Source organism: Gymnodraco acuticeps, unplaced genomic scaffold (assembly GCF_902827175.1).
Source record: "Gymnodraco acuticeps unplaced genomic scaffold, fGymAcu1.1, whole genome shotgun sequence".
In the NCBI taxonomy this organism is placed as follows: domain Eukaryota; kingdom Metazoa; phylum Chordata; class Actinopteri; order Perciformes; family Bathydraconidae; genus Gymnodraco; species Gymnodraco acuticeps.
The window spans coordinates 285,923-304,040 of NW_022990526.1; the positions used below are offsets into that span (position 1 = coordinate 285,923).

The 18,118-nt window shown below is 40.2% G+C and overlaps 1 protein-coding gene across 7 annotated transcripts in view; it reads left to right on the plus strand.

The window, feature by feature from the left end:
• Positions 1–18,118, plus strand: part of myo1b (myosin IB) — a 77,592-nt gene that overhangs the window by 28,616 nt on the left and 30,858 nt on the right. For all 7 annotated transcript variants that reach the window (XM_034227237.1, XM_034227240.1, XM_034227241.1 and 4 more), the window contains exons 4-7: positions 9,976–10,070; positions 13,658–13,762; positions 15,326–15,372; positions 17,604–17,667. In XM_034227237.1, coding sequence (XP_034083128.1) covers positions 9,976–10,070; positions 13,658–13,762; positions 15,326–15,372; positions 17,604–17,667 — 311 coding nt within the window. The remainder of the gene's footprint in view (positions 1–9,975; positions 10,071–13,657; positions 13,763–15,325; positions 15,373–17,603; positions 17,668–18,118) is intronic.

Sequence of the window (18,118 nt, forward strand, 5' to 3'; positions counted from 1 at the left end):
TAGATGTTTTAGTGAGACCTGTGAAGACACCAAGGAGTCCTGAATTGAACTACATTTGATCCATTATCAGTGTGAATCCCCTGGCATCAGTACAGGCTTCTTTCTATTGAACCACTGCCAATGTTGTAATAGCAAACTGAAGATGTTGTTATTGTTTAAAACAAAACTACCAGCTACCCATTTGTTTGTTGGCAGGATTAGGGTTAGGGTTAGAAAAAACACCTGGCCAATTTGTATGAAACTTGGTACTGTAGAAAGGTGTAGCACATGCCAATGAAGAACACATTGCAGGTCTCCCTTGAAAAAGAGATCTATGATCTCAATGGGACCCAATCTGGTTAAATAAAGGTTTGAAATTAAATGAAAACATTATATTTTAGAGCAGTTCCAAATTACAGAGCCATGTATCATGCATTATTTTCAATCATTGAAATAGCCTTAGCGGAGGTCAGCGCTCTCCGAGTGCCCTTCAAGTTTAGAATGTGATCAGTAGGCATACGACTGGGTATTATGATAAAGACCCATGGAAACTTCCATTCCATCTGTTGGTAGAATGGACTTTGGAGCCATTTACTGCATCATGGCATCATACCATGTGTTTACCTTTCCAATGTTGTCAGTAATCAAAAGGCAATAAGTGAGCCTTGAAAATGTCCAATATAATACACAACATGTTTGCTTTTAGCTAACCTAATCACTTTTTAGCTTACATTGTGTTAGTATTACCTCCATAATTCTTCATTAAAATTCAGTGACAATTGATTTTGATGAATACGTTTCCTAAGTTGAAAGATGATAGGAAAATTGACTGCAAAGGAACTGTGGAAGTTCTCATTTATGGTAAATATTACATTTAATTTAGTTTTTTGCTTTCTTCCTGTTATTGTATTCATTATAGCTGCAGTTATTCGGTAACACACATGCCATGTGTTCACGGTTTTGGTATTATATAAGAAACTGTTGTTCAAGGAGGCCCAGAATAATTTGCAGCCCAGAACCTGTACGTAGGTAGATTTAAGTGGGCACTCGTTGAAGTGGCATTTTGACTCATGTGGGCAGAGTGAGTCCTTTCCAGGATGTGTGTTGGCGTAACGGTGAGCTCGGTGAACACAGAGACACATGACTGGGATAATGTGTGCGTGTTCATTTTTCCACCCACTTCTTCAAGCCTAGAACAAAATGCAAATGCATTAATTTGTTTAATGCCACCATTTATAATCAATTTATAAATGTGTGCGTTCAAGAAGCAGGTCTGTTGGGTACATACAACACTTGTATACACTTACTGTAGAGTCCTGTTGTTCAGAAGGTGTAGAGTGTTAACTCAGAATATGTTCTTTATATTGACATTTAAGTCATTGCCCTACCCAATTATGTTTTTTTTGTGTATTGGTAAAACGTTTCCTTGACATTTAGGTTAGCTATCTTTTGATAAGCCCAATGTTGCCTCTCACAACACTTTATGAAGGCAAAATGCCAGAGAAATGCATACATTCTAATCCGGCATACACTTTTAATACATCTTGTAGTTGCCATTGGCCCCGATGCTAGTTAAAAGGTTGTATTTAATAACCATTTTTCTTTATGGTCATTTTATTTCTACATTAGAGGATCTACAATGCTGCATATTGAACTTTTCATAGTCTGTGAACCGTGTTCTGTTTCATAGCACATTATATCTGAGATAACTAAGCCTAGTGGCAATCATTAATAGCCAAAGGTTATGAATTCCTCTTGTTTCCAAAGATAATGCACCTACCCACTGATAGGTTACACAATACTGAATAAACATTGCCTGCACTGTCATTTATTGCTTCTGTGAAAACACAATTTTGTTTTATAGATTTTCTATTAATCTGTGACCGTCCAAAAACCATTGTAAACTCTCTATTCATCCATCCAGAACAAAGGGAACTGGGCTTTTATCTGTGTACACAGCTTGCCTAACAACACGTGAGAGGCATACTGAAGTGGAGGTAAATAGATACAACTCATCAGCTGTGTAGATTATTGAACCTTATGTCTTTAAAAAAAAGATAACCCTAATATACCTGTAATTATTGTCAAAGGGAAATCCTACATATTTCCAATACTTTGTTGTAGGTGTTATGCAATTGTTTTTCAGCACAGCAAAAATGTTTTATCTTTATGCGAGGACACATTTTTCGGGTCTGTATACTTTTTAGGCTTTAATATCCTTTTATTTGACTGTACTGCATTCAATATATAAATGTATTTATGGAGTACTGTAGCTCCTGGTGTTGAAAGGCTGCGTTCACTGATCAGATGATGCATGATGTGTCAGGATGGGCCAACATGTGATTGGTCACATTGGTTGGGGACATTTGGCCATGAATTCCCAAAGGGCCTAACTAAGGGTCGGACTGGCTTCACAGAGCAACTGTAAATGCTTATGGAAATGTAATCGCCAACACATCATTACATAGTTAAGCTTGCGTCAGCTAATCCAGTCCCAAGCTAGTATTTTGCATGGGATTTTGTGCTTTGACAGTTTATATTTATAAAAAGTAATTGGGGCACATAATCAATAATTATGAATGTGTCATTTTAAAATGAAATCAAGCTTATGTTCTCTATACTGAATGGAAAGTCATGTGATGCAGATATGATGGAGATGAGCTGTTTGCCTCCAGTTGAAAGATATTTAGAGGGATTTATGTTCATTTTAATGCAAACTCAACATAGCATCTGATGATCAGTCCACACTATATTTTACTAAGAGTTGTTGTTTCACAATGATGTGTTCATTTTTTGTTAGAAAAAGTATTAATTGTATGCTATAAAACGCTACAAGAATTCCTGTGATGCTTCGGTGGTTTGATTCCCTTTTGCTGTGATACAGAAACCTGTTACATAAAAGTTTAGAGACTCACTCGAGAGTCCCCTGAATTATTCAAGGTAACTGCATCAAGCAAGACATATTTGTTATTCAACCAGCTTAGCATTAAATCAACCAATTTTGTTGAGAAGCAGGGCCTGTCATGTTTTATCTTTCAACCCTAGTCATTGTTTAATTCACAACATTTATTTTGGCTTTGAAAAAATAACCACCCGACAACTTAGATCCCTTACACGTCTGTGGCCTTCCTATTCCCTAGCGTGGAGAATAAGTTGTCACCCACCACTGTGGTGCAGATGCAGGACCAACATCACACTGTTTGTCAGAGCCACAATGACTCTGCTGTTGTCTGGACTCTGTGGGTCACACGCTCACCCTGAGGCCTTCTGCTTTTTGAAGACTTGCAAAGTGATCTTGTACTAAATTAGGCATAACAGTTTATTTATATGCAGCCTTTGTGTGTGTGTAAGTGGGTGCAGAGGGTCTTGCGATGCCTGTAGGGCTTTACATTACACATTATTATAATTTTGAACAACAAGTTCAAGCATATATTAGGTCATCCATTTCCAGGGCCAAGATTTGTTTTGTATTTGTCGCAAGGCCTCTGAGAGCCTGAACTGCTCAGACAATCGGCTACATTGGAGGCCAAGACATATGTGTCTCAATTTGCATACTCTTGCTACTACCCTGCCATGTTATGCACTGAAAATTTGAAAAGTGTGTACATTTTGACTGTCGTCTCAAATTGGACACAGTTGATGTGCTCTCAGTGGAAGTGATGTCTGCTAAATGCTAGCTAGTTAGCTAGCTAGCAGCATTATCGTTTGCGGTGGCAAATCATTACATAATGCTCTACATTAATCGAGTTTGGCTTCTTTTTACACACATGGTGTATTTATATATTAAATATAGAAAAGCCACACGTTTAACTTTGGCTAAGATAACATGGTGGCAATCTTGGAGTGTTAAGGTGTCCAGTGTTCTCTACTCAATTATAAGTCAAGAAGTAAGGCAATTGAGACACAACATTGGAGAGCAGGATGAAGAGAGGAAGTCCCCTGAACTGACACATCTTGCGTTTTCTGGGTTATATAAATACATCTTGCTTCTCTGTTTCCATCATCCTGTCTGTGACTGTGAGCATGTGTTTATTTTTTGTATCAAGTGTGTTTCTCTATATCTTCTAGCCAGAGGCACAAGGCCTTTATTTAGTATACTATGAAACCTCATGACTTAGTAAAGCTGGCTAACTCTTTTAGCCCTTTTAACACATATTAAGTGGGAGTCATTTGAATATCTTTTTCTCTTTTTTATATGCTCCGTGCTGATTCCTATTCCCTCTGAAAGTGGATCAGAAGCGTCTTTGTTTGAGTTTTTGTTTGAGGATGTTTTGCTAACTTACTCAGCGTGCTTATTTCCTGTGTTCTCCACAGTTCAGAAAACAACTTGAATGTGTGTTTTCCTCTGCAGTGGAACACTACATTGATGTGCAGCAAAGTAAATTAAAGCCCTGGACCCCCCTCAAAGTTTGATGTAAGGGTGAGGGAGTATCAATGAGCAAATTAAGTAGAGGTCTCAGGCAACCCAGAGCAGGCGTTGAATTAATTAGAGATCTGTGGCAGCAGCACTTCACTCTGAGCTTTTAATTTGGACAGTTGGAGTTATTCGTTATTGCACCTTGTAAGTGGCACATAGAGTACTCTTTTTGTGTGTGTGTGTGTGTGTGTGTGTGTGTGTGTGTGTGTGTGTGTGGTGTGTGTGTGTGTGTGTGTGTGTGTGTGTGTGTGTGTGTGTGTGTGTGTGTGTGTGTGTGTGTGTGTGTGTGTGTGTGTGTGTGTGTGTGTGTGTGTGTGTGTGTGTGTGTGTGTGTGTGTGTGTGTGTGTGTGTGTGTGTGTGTGTGTGTGTGTGTGTGTGTGTGTGTGTGTGTGTGTGTGTGTGTGTGTGTGTGTGTGTGTGTGTGTGTGTGTGTGTGTGTGTGTGTGTGTGTGTGTGTGTGTGTGTGTGTGTGTGTGTGTGTGTGTGTGTGTGTGTGTGTGTGTGTTTCTGAATACACGCCACTGTACTGAAACTCTTGCACCTGGTCGTGAAGCATCAGGAAAGCGTTGCTTCCTTGGCTGCTCTGTCAGCGCCAGGCGGATTTCCTGTGGCCTCTGGAGTAGCCTGATCACACTGAGATCACAGGCCCCCCCCATCATGCACACAAATACATTAAAGAAACATTAGCTGGATTTAGCTTATCACAGCTTATCCATCTTAGGGCTGGAAAATGATCAAAGTTGTACTTTTTTTTAACGTGAATTATGCCAACTCAGATCCCTAGGGGTGTACTTTTGTAAGATTTCAAAAGAGCTTTGTTTTGTCAATCCAATGTTTCTAACTGTGCCAGTCAATTTGTTCCTTAAGATATCATATATCAGTCCATGCACTCAAAATGACCCAATATGGCCTATGTTGATTACATAGAGAGATATTATGTTACATGGGTCAATTTTGTTATTGATTTTGAAGATCCTGACCATAATTTGATTTTCTTTTGTTCTTTGCTATTCGTTTTACACGAAGCATATCTCCGTTTTGTGGAGAAATAAGTTCACATTTTTGTTTTAATAATTGCCTCTTACAACAATCTATTCTTAGGTTCCCCAGGGATCCCATAGTCCTCCTTTAGTACTACAAAAGTGTCAGTTGAGTGTTAGAAAAGGTGTATAATAATGTTTAGTGTCAGGCGATGTTAATAACATAATATCTTTTTTTTTAAAGAATAAATAGATTTTGACATTTAACATTTTGCTTTGATTGTTGATTCTTACAGCAGTCTATCTTTGGTGTCCCCAGGGATTTCAAAGTCCTGCTTTCGTAAAAAAAAAAAAGATTATGCAAATCTGCTGTATGCCACGGTGACACATGGAATAAGTCCTGTCATATCCCACTAGCTGGGTGGGCTGTGCTCCAACCCATATATTACAGCTTCATTAGCATCTCCAAATCACAACTTTAAAGTGTGCCGACCGTGCCCTCGCAGTACTCCACCCTTTTTAAGATTTGCGTCACACACCGCATGCCCATCATCTCCTCCTGTGTCCCAGTTACCAGAGGCCAGCAGTAAAAAAGAACTGACTAGACTATTTTCTACTGCTTACCTCATGCCAGTGTGGCTTTGTGTTCACCGCTGCCACGTGCACGGCCAAATTACAGCCTGCAGGCAGATCTGCAGGGGAGGTGCCAAGCTGCACTTACGGTCCAAGACCTAACCCTCCACACACTGATCAGGGAGGCCTCTGAGGGATTTCAGTGCCCCACTCACTGCTTCCTCTGCCTTTGATGGCGACCTTGGTGCTTCATCATCATTTTGACTGCCATGTTTGTGAAGTGGCATGGCCAGTTGCTGTTGGTACTGCTTTCATGGGCTTAATGATAGCCACAGGGACGGTCATTAATTCTAATTCTGCCTCGTTTTTCATGCTCATGTACGAGTGAATGAAAATACAGAATAGTTTTTTGCAAAAGATCAGATGTGGCTGGGATTTCTTCTTCTTCATCTGCACAGTTTTGGGTGTGGCCCCTTGCTACTGCCCACGTCTATTCATATTGTGATTACAGCCATTCATATTCATTTGACTGGCTCTGTATATGTGTTTGTGTCTGGTAAAGGACCTCCCACTCCTATTTTACACCCATTACCTTCTTCTGGTACACTCCCCTCCCACTGGCCTCCTCTGGGGGTGATGTAATTGTGTGATTGTTTGCTCATTGTCAGGATCAGGTCAGGCACTAGGAGTGTTTTCACAAAGCAGACATCTGCTCCGCTGTGCTGCACTTTTCAACAGTGACGTAATGTCCTGTAGCGAGACTCATCCATATGAACGTAGTTTACAGGACAGGGTAGGGGCTGGGCTGTGATCAGAAACTATGGGGGTGGGGAATTCTAAGGGAGAGGCTTGTGCTAGACGGAAACAAAACAAATATTTGATGCAACTGAGAGCAACCCAAGTTTACATGTAACTGTTGAAAAAAGGTTATTTTTTCAACCTTTTTTTTCAAAAGAAATTCAACAGTTCAATATTACTTTTATTATTTTTCACCAGAACACATTGGGTGTTTCATTGAGCCCCAATAAGCATGGTAATTGAAGTTTAATCTATTTAATAAATATTTGCAACCAAGACAAAGACTTAATCATAACTCTTCCTCCCATGACCTTACTTGTCATGTGATGATGGTTTTAAAACCCTTTTTTTAAAAAAGCGTGTATTAAAAAGTAGGATAGCGGCTGATGTTTTTGGGGGGCTTTGGGATATCGGGTTTCCTTTGGGATGGGAGTCAATCTTATCAGGTGACTGGCACAGACAAAAGAGGTCAACCGGTCAGGACAGGTATTATAATATCAAAACACCAGTTTTCTTCTGACTAAAGGTGAATTACTTATGATTTTGCATACCCTCATATTTTTGAGGGTCTATTGGTGCAGTGCCCAATGGGAGCTGACGAGGGAGGGAAACGGTTACATGGGCTCTGCTCCAGAACAATGTGTGATGGTGCAGAACCCTAAGCCCATTTGCCAGCCTCAGCTTTAACTTTGTATTGTGGCCTGGAATGCATTCATCTGGCTGTCCATCTCTGGCCCCTCTCTGCCATGACTTCTTACTTACAATCAGCTACTTTTCAAATTTGAGGTCAGTGTTAGTTCAGTGTGTGATTATATGCTCCAAAGTTCTGACCCTAACCACACTCTCTGCACTAATACGTACCCCAAATTAGATTTTTCTTTAGACATTAGCTTGACTAGATAATGAGCACATTGTAGAGTGAAGCTGCAGAATTCAGCATGTCTGAACAACTCCCTTAGAAATCACTTTAAACCCTGTATAACCAGTTAGCCTGCTGGTTGGTCCAATGTTACATTTTGATATGCTGTGTGCTTAAATCAGACAAAAGCCTTTCCTACCAGTCAATCTCAGCAAACCATGCTCCGATTTCCCTTACATTTTTACACCCAGGTATTTAGTGCTGTACAAAAACCCATGCTAGCGTCTGTCAATGTCAGACATTCCTTCCTGCCTTCGTGTTTAGCACTTTTTAGAGCATATGAATATGTGATTAATGCCATTACTCAGACCTGGGACTCTTGGAGTGCCCCTTCCCTCCAGTCGAGGAATTAGATCAAATTAAACACTGCGGAGAGATTATTTCGAAGCATTCCTCCAAAATTACAGCAAGCTATATTTACCCTCTGCTCAATGTGAAACGTAAGACTTAAGATGCTAATCTTAGCTTGATAGTTAAAATGGTTATAAAGCCAGGAGCATTGACTTTTACTAAGACGTAACACTCCTGTATAGAGGGTAGGGATTTATCATCTGGCTCGAAGCCTCTTTAGCAGGGCAGATGATGGCTTTATAAGCTTGTAACCATAGAATATTATAAGAAGTGGACATGGTCAACGAGACTTCACCCATTGGTTGGTAGACTAATATCAGAGACTTTGATTTGGGGATTTTAAACTTTCATTTAATCTTTTCTACTCTAAAAGTGAACTCGATCAACTAAAACAAACCTCTTGCTGTGTTGAAGAGGAGTGTAAACTAGCGGTTGAGACTATTCTATTCAATGAAAGGCACATTTACAATAGTATTTCACTGTTTTTGTAGCGGCTTAACCTGTGCAAATGAGACAAATGAATACTGGTTATTCTCAAAGCAATCTGCGCTGTCAAGCATATACAGCTCGGTGCGCTTGTGCTATTTGCACATATTTAAATTAAGTGATTATTTGTATTAAAATCGCATCTGAAGCGCATTTCTCTTTGCTTCAAGGATAATTGCACAATTCATGGAGCTATTAGACACCGCACTCCATTCTTTTAGAATTTGCCCCTCAGACCTCTTTTTGGAACGTCAAAGTGACCAACAAACACCCCTCTGATGTTCTGTCCAGTTATATTCCCCTTGTCCACTGATGGGCCACCAGTGCAGACAGACTCAAAGCTGTTCTCCTTTACACTGTCAGTAATCGTCATGGAGGTCTTAAATGATACATTCTTCAAACTCAACTTCACTTTGTCTCAAACTAACAATTTCTCAAAAAGCACAAGGCACAATTCCACTTATTACCAGACGAGGCTTTGGAAAAAGTTCCAAAGCACTGAATGCCAAAGTACAGGGGGACGAAGAAAGCTAATTTGCAGTCTCGTGTCTTGCTGGAGGAGAAAGTTGGAACTCACTACTCGCAGCACTGTACATGACTGTTCGCCTGCCAAGTGGGAGCTGTAAAAAAGCAATTGCCTCCGCCTCACCCTTTAGTGTTCCTTCTTTGTGGGTGTATCACATTGAAATTAAACACTATTGTGCCACACTAGATAAATAATGTTGTCAGTGATATGGCCCTCACACCATCCACACCCTTCTCTCAAACCATCATCAGGGATAGTCCGAATTGAGAGAACAAATAGTATATTGTTGGGCAAATCAGTGGGGGGGGCAACTACAATAATCATGCCCACTTTCCCATTGTGTCACTGTCCTGGAATGTTTGACAATAGGTTTCACTTTATAAAAGGCGCTCTACTTTTATCATTCAGTAATCCAACAAGGGTTTGTTTCACTCTGACTAATTGCATCATTCAAACACCTGCCAGAGTTTATTTTATCAGATTTGTTTTTTATAGTATTGGGAACAGTTCCAGAAGTTATTACGTGAAAGTTAAAACAATTTATATAAGACAGTTTATATAAGGGGGGGGGGGGGGGGAAGCATGCAACTGTTTTGGTTCAGGAGCTTTAGCCGCATTAGTTGAGAAGATAGGTTTAGTACAAAAAAGAACAGGAAATATATCCAATGTTCCAACTTTTAAATGCCAAAATCCCAAATGGGAACCAGCCGGGGGAGCTAAATAAAGCCATGTCCTCAGTCTTGTGGCTGTTCTACAGATGGGACCTAATTTCCAATAAATCCACATGCTATTGATTAGGATAGACGCCATGCGGCCTGGAACAGGAGTGGATCATTCCCTCTGAACTTCCTTTACCCCATTGTGTCTACACCTCCCCCGAAAAATATCCAGAAAAATAAGATTGTAATCTAAAAGCTCATGATGTTGTACCTTTTTGTCTTCCAGCTATGCTTTGGCAGATGAGGCCTATCGCTCACTGAGGGACCAGGACAAGGACCAGTGCATCCTCATTACAGGGGAGAGTGGGGCTGGGAAAACTGGTATGTGGCTAAATAGTAACTCCTTTTATCATAACGTCTGAAAATTCAAGGTCAAAATATGTAATGTTTTTGTCTAAAATCACTATATCTTTGTTGAGTCCAAAATGTTTCCTAAAAATGTTCTAACCTAGAAATATCCATAATTTTAATCAAGGTTATTTTGTAGAGTAAGTGTAATCAATGAACCTAGTCGACCTCATAGAGAAGCATCCTCTTTGCTCTTGTTTTCAGCCAAAACGGCCTTTAACATAATTTGATCTTACGTTATCAGAGAAAACTGAGATCATTGTAGAAAGACACATTTTAAATGGCATCATTTTTGTGTTTTTACTGGTTCTAAACATCGGGATGTTTGCTTTGGAAAAGAGAGACGGAGGTAAATATTTTAGATACCGGGTCAAAACGTCTTGAATGTCTGGTTCTTAAGTCATCAGACAAACAAACTGAGCAAAACATCAGTGGCTCGCAGACCCTCCGATACGTCCTAAGTCGGTCGAGCAGCGACGGAGAATACTGATTTTATTTTTACGTTTTATTAAGTGTTTGTTCCTGCTTATAAATTGGCACTGCTGAACAATGGACAATGAAGGACTCCTAAACAGGAGACGCAGACTGAAATAATCAAACGCTAAATCCCTGATGATATCAAACCTTCATCCGCTTTAAGTATTTAAAAATTGCGTATTATGTGTATAATACTCAATATCACTGCCGGCAAGCACCACTGTTCTTCTATACAACGTTATAGCCATTCCTACCTGGAATCTTTCCCTACCTGAAGGCTGGCTTTTGATATAGGTAATGCATCTGCTGCCAGAATTTACATGAAAGCTCTTCTTTTATGAAAATGTAAGGGACAAAAATGTACCTTTTTATCCTTGCTGATAAATCACAGTAGAGTTTAAATGTACCATTAGGCTTTCTTGTATTTTCAGCTCTTCTTGTGTGCAGTGCTTTGTTTTAAGTGTAGTCAAAGATTCTTTGTAAAGGCCGCTGTAAGATAAGGGTTGTTATGTATAAAGCCACACTGCTCGTTTTGATAAGATCTACCCTTTTGATTCCCATGTTTTTGAGAACCTCATGTTGAGACGTGACTGTAACTCTGTGATGACCTGTATTATAGAGCGGGTGGAAAATTATAGTAGACAAATCAAAGTAGAACAGGAGCATACAGTTAAAATACATAAAAGCTCATGTTGGAAAGTGTGTAGGACTACAGTTACTAAATGAAGCCTGCTGATGCTAGAGGCAGCTGCTTTCACGTCACATTTTATAATAATGTGGCCATGTTCTGAGGCAGTTTCACATACCTTACAGAAACCCAAACGGAATGGAATTTCCTGGTCTCTGTTAACAGTGTAGTGTCACAGGTAAAAAGCCATTTTCAGTTGGCAGAGCACAAACCGAAGGAAAGCGGCAGTAGTCCACTCATAAAATACCTTCCTGTACAGTTAAATCACAGACACGCATTCATACTTAATATTCTGACCCATTCGATGAATGTGTGTTTTGTTCTCTCCAAAACCATTTACAGTAGTGTAAGAAGGCCTCGACTTTATGATGCTGGGAAAATCACTGTCAGCATGAAACTCACACACTGGATATGCATGTGTGCGACAGATTTAAGTGTGGGAGTGATTTGTAATGATGTCCATTTGGTTGCAATTAAAACTGGCCATGTGGCTTTAATTAGAGGGTGAGTAAAATTGCCAAAAATATGATATGAACATTAACTACCACCGTGGGAATATTGACTAAAGTCCTTATGGGGGTAGATTTGTTTCAATATTTTATAAAGAAAATCTTAAAATACATAAACAAATTAAAAAATCTGTGAAAACTTACATTTACAACGCTCGTTCAGGCCTTTGTTAATCCAGTTTGTATTTGTGGATCGAAAATGCGTTTGTAGATCACAAACTTGTTTGTTTTCACAGATTTTCTTGTTATTTGTGGAATGTATTTGCGGATTTACTTTTATATTTGCAAACACTTTTTTGTGAAGTTACAAATAATTATTTTGCATTTTTGGAAGGTGTTTTACATTTACACATTACACATTAGCTCCCGAAATATCTATCTGTCGACACAAATAATAAAAAGACAGATCTACAACCATAAGTCCGGATCATCATACTGCAAAAAGTTCAAACTTGTGATTGTCACAGTTTCCTCTCAATTAGACATAAAGGAACCAAAACCAAGAAGGTCCCCAGTGTTGATTCATAAATAAACCATTCCATTAAAGTTATGTCTCTTTGTTTATGCATGGGTGTCACCACCCTACTTTAATTTGAATCCATCACATACTGCACTGATGTCATATCCATTTCCCGTATTGATAATATGACGCACTGTTTTCATGCTGCTGATGCCCGTGAACTATTTGCACATTGATCTCTGGCTGTGGCTCAGATTTGACCGACCCTAATTTTCCCCGTGGCACTTTGGCAGCAAACATTTCAAAGCCACACGACTGTTTTAACAAGAAAACACTGTCAACAGTGTATGACACAGTCCGACAGCCACAAAAACCATTTCAGTAGGGAAATACAGGGACGCAACAATACAAATGAGACAGGAAATGCAACGGTGCAGTTTGACGGATCATGTTTTTGCACCAAGCTTTCATTTGGGGTCTCTCGGCCTCGAATGGATATAAAAATTAAAAAAACTCAAAGAAGCCGTTCAGCCAAGTCGAGGAGATACATTTGGATTTCAGTAATCTCATCGGCCTCCGAGCTATGTTGCGGAATAAGGCCATCAAAAATGTGCCGACACCATCGATATGGGTCATTGTCTTTCATGTATTGTGCTCCATCTTGCCGTGACTCGTACAGGAGCACGGAGCTGTGACGAACATTATTATCAGATGCAGGCAATAGCGGACAGGAGACATAACATGGTGCTATTGTCTAGTTTATTGTGCTACCTCTTCTTTTGCGAAATGTGTGTGAGAGCGTGTCTGGAGCTGTTTTTTTCTATGCCAGGCTCATCAACAGTCTGTACCAGCGTCTACTGTCAGAATCTTTTTTTATCCCTGCTTGGCGACATCATCAGTTGTGGGTCACTGTCATCTCGCCGGGCAGGAGCGATGATCCCGATGCTAACAACCGTCATCCTACAAGGCATGGCACTTGTTTCAGACACGCAGCACAAGATGCCTTTTGAGCCCATGCCGCGTTATATAATCCAGAAAATTATAATTTTTTGGAACACTCTGAACTCAAAACACACTCTGAGTCTTTCAGATCCCCTTTCAGTTGGAACACAAAAAGTAGATGAGCAGGGATCATCGGTCGATCCAAATAAATGTTCCGTCCTCTTGTTCCCATTTGAATGATGATAATCTGATGCAATATTGGTAACATAAAAAGTGGGTCTCCATCATTGGGCCTCTTCCTCATCTCTGCACCCCAGACAAAACGAATGAGCCACACCCTATCTTGATGGGTGTCAGGGGAGAGGAGGTCAGGGGGATTTTTTACGGGGATGTTTAGATGGGTGGGCGCGTCAGTTGCTGTCATGTCTAGTGAAGGATTTGACCTAATATTTATCCATGTGTGTCTGGTGTGTGTGTGTTCCAGAGGCTAGTAAGCTGGTGATGTCATACGTGGCAGCGGTGTGTGGGAAGGGCCAGGAGGTGAACAAGGTCAAGGAACAGCTGCTGCAGTCCAATCCTGTGCTGGAGGGTGAGCGAACGCCAATCACACTCATCAAGCTAATCCAGCGGCTAAGTCTGTGCTAACAGCTCAAAAGCTGTCCGATTCCAAAAAGTCGTCAAATTGAATAAGTGAATATTTTTGGGCTAAAACTACCAAAACATGACATTTTAAGGAATCTTTATTTTTAAGGAAATGTTTCACTATTTTCTGACAGTTTATTGACAAACGATTAATCATTAATGACATTATTCATTCGTTTGAGCCCTGTTTTTGTGGTAGATTTGCACCATTCAGTTATCCGTCTCCCACACATGGATGAATTAGTAGTATGATGTTAATGTCTTTGTTTATTAATGTATTTTTAGAATCTCCAGAAAAATACATTTCATAAGCACAACAATTGTTAATAGTTAACCACCACCAAAAGTCACATAGTAACTGCAAAACATAACTTTTAGATTGCAAACACTGACAAACGCATACGCATGTAAAATAATGCTGTCAGAGGGAAGTAAGCTGATCAGCAAAATAACTTTTGGAGTCCAATAAAGCACCTATTTTCATTTCCTTTACACACACACACACACACACACACACACACACACACACACACACACACACACACACACACCACACACACACACACACACACACACACACACACACACACACACACACACACACACACACACACACACACACCAACACACACACACACACACACACACACACACACACACACACACACACACACACACACACACACACAACACACACACACACACACACACACACACACACAGCTCAGCGCTGGCACAGGAACAGCTGTATTATAATTGGGGGCAGTGGACAGGAAATGCCCATGAATGATGAAGCTGTATGCCCGGGCTGAGTCGCTGCACATCTGCAAGAGTTTAACCCCCCCCCCTTACCCCTCAATCTAATTTGCTGAAAAAGAAGGAGGGGGGGAGGCACAGTTATCTTGCGTTATGTTCACTCTGTGACTCTGTTTTCTTTCAGAACCTTTATTGGTTTCATTCTCAAGACTTAAACACACATCAATCAGGCGTTATCAGCAGTTATGCTAATAGTGCCGTGCAGTATGACACAGTAATGGTATTTCAATGTAGAAATGTGGGAAGCAAATTGAAAGGACTATGGATTGGATAATACTTTTCTAAAAGGTTATCGAAAGCACATAACATGACACACATACACACATGCATTTTAACCCTTTACATCCCTGTATTTGAATGTCACCTTTTGTTATTGTTTGCTTATAAGCAATGGCACATATTGAAGCACTTGAACTCGAACGTGGTGTGTCCGCAAGGTTCAGCTCTCCTAAGCCTGGAAAGCCCTGGTGCTTTGCTTAATCCATACAGAATTATGGGGGCTTCATCAGTACAAATAGCTTCGACATCCAGCCCTTGCATGATTGACAGCACTTGCAGTGAGACAATGCGAAATTCTGAATGTGTTTGGGTGTGCATGTAAACAAGCTTTGATTTGTTGGGGTTTTATTTGCTATCACTGGAGGGATTAGAATAAATAATTGAAATGTTTCCAACTTTTTCCTCATTTTTTTAGCCTTCGGAAATGCCAAAACAGTGAGGAACGACAACTCTTCCAGATTTGTAAGTATCTTCTAATAAATTACTAGTGTTGTGTAATGAGATGTTGCTTCCCTTATAAAGCCATATTTGCTAAACATTACGCACAGCTTCCATTCAGATTGTTCATAATCCGCCACTTTCATCTATGTGTTGCTTCTTCTCTTCAAATCTTTCGCCACAGTGTTTCTAAATTCCTCTCCCTCTATATTCTGATTGATTTACACTGGTATCAGTCTGGCTCTCTTAATTGAACTCAGAATAGGATCTACAATGTTGTTGTAGCTAATTCTTCTCACTTCTACAGCTGGTTGAGCTGGTCCTCATGATTCTGTCTAGACACCGACTTTTTAAGGGCTGTATGGTTTGAGTCGGCCTGCAGGGGTTTGCACATATAAACTGGTTTGAAGATGTCAAGGCCGATGTGTCCTGCAGACACACATCCTTGTTAAATGATGCATGTTAGTAAGAGTTTCACAGCTACATTAAACATGCTTTCGTCACGTGTGTGTTCCAATGTGTCTTTACCATATAATGTGAAGGATGGATCTGTAACACATAACACCCGCCCACGCACTGCTTCCAGTACAGCAGGCCTTGCACGCTTGATAAATTGCGGTCACACATGTTTAAATAGCGTTTGTACATTCAGCATACACTGGTTTTAACAACTGTGTGGTGGAAAGCCACTGCAGACTAACATCGTGGAATCAGTTTTTCCAAACTATATATTTAATTGAAATGTTATACTTTTCTGGATTTCATCTCATTTTTATAGAGATTTATATACAGTATTTTATTTGTATTTATTCTATATTTGTATTGCACATTCTCCCTTTAACTTGTGTTTATATAAATGATAAATATATTTATTTCCTTTTTAAAAGGGAGTAACTTTCACAAAACCCAATTGCCCCCTGGATTAATAAAGTATTCTTCTTGTATTTAACTAGATTGGCACTTGTTAACAGGTTTCCAGTTTCCTCCAATGACCGGTTGTGGTTTTAAAAAAGGAGAAGCTGAGGTAATCTAATGCTAATCTCTTGTGCAGAGATAGCATCATAACAATGATTCGGTGTATAGACACATCCAGAAAACGAGTAATTCCCAGGCTGTAGCTGTATGAAAGGAGACGGGCGTGTTTTGCTTATTGTTCTTCCCGAGAGGGCATTCTCACACATTTCTGGCTCTCTATTACCAACACAGCTTCGGTTTCCTCCCTTTTGTCATGACATTGAATCAGTACACCTCTATCACACCAATCATTTGTGTTAATTAATCTTACATGGATGTTGATTTAGCTGCAAAAAGCCAGTCAATTTTAGGAAGAAATGCCATGGTGCTGGTAGACTGAAGGGATGTTTTACCTCCATGTTTGTTTTGATGGGAACTGGTTATACCAGCCAGTAGCAGCTAGCTACTGCCAATGCTTTTCCAATCCTAATTTTAGATTCCCTTTGACACTATATCAATCATCAACCTTTATTGGCGCACACACACACACATGGCGGTGCTTGGACTTGGGAGTATGATAAAGGATTATGCCCCTGATCTGTTTATATTTAGGTAACCTTGGTAAATATACCTCCTTCACAAGGACCCTCCGACTAGACACCAGCTCATCGGAGCTCCATCAGTTTATCATAAGGCTGTGAATCAAACTGTCATTCTGCTGAGTGCAACAGGCTTATTGAGTTTGGCTCACCAGTATAGCCTGTCTGCTATTAATACACCGGAGGAGGGGGGAACAAATCACACACATACAGGACTCTGTGTTCTAACTTCCAAGATTCAGACAGAAAAGGAGAAGAGGGGATGACATGCTTTGTTTTGCTTCTCCAGTAGGAAGAACTTGAGAGGGATTTCCCCGCCACAGAGGCTAGTTATTTCATAGCAGTTTATGATTGGCTGGTGATTTATTCTAACCTGAATGTGGCATGGGATGCAGAAAAATCACTGTGACCTGAACTGCACTGAGTTTTGGACTTACACTACACCAAATATCATAACATTTAAAAGTAATACAAGTTCAGTTCTAACAAGAAAAAGCTATTCATGAGGAAAAGTGTTGAATGACGGGTGATGAAAGGCTGGCGCTTAGCCGGATCGCTGGCTTTAATTTGGAGGAAGTGCAACTGAAGGAGTGTGAATGAGTTGTAAAAAAGTGGGAGATGGTTGGATTTGATTTGGAAATCTAAAGCAGCCATATCCAGCTTTTATGAATTGAGTTCTAACTGTTGCACTCTTATCCACAGGGAAAGTACATGGACATTGAGTTTGACTTCAAAGGAGATCCTCTGGGTGGAGTCATTAGCAACTGTGAGTATTATTGACTTGAAAATGTCCTATAAAGTCAAACATTTTACTAATCCTAATCATATTTGTCTCACATCATGTCCTTTTCTTGTTGTGTTCTTAACCGACACCAATTTGTGCCCCAACGACAGTTAAACAATAACATAAGTATCTGCTATTTATCTTTAAAAGCAGTCAAAAAAGGCAGTTTAAAGTAGATTGACCAACTTTCCAAAAGCCTCAGACTTGATTAAAGCTTGATTGATCTCACTCCCAGACCCCCGCCCCCTCTGCCCTTTCCTCTGTTATCTCCCCTCTCTTCACATTGTTGTGTCTGCACTGACTTTCCCCGCCAGAGGTCACAGCAACAAAGCGTGGAGCTGATAGCGCGAGACAAAATGAACCCTCTGTCTATCGGTTTTGGTCCAACACAAGGGACCGTCTGTGATGAGAGGCCACTGACATGTGACTGCTT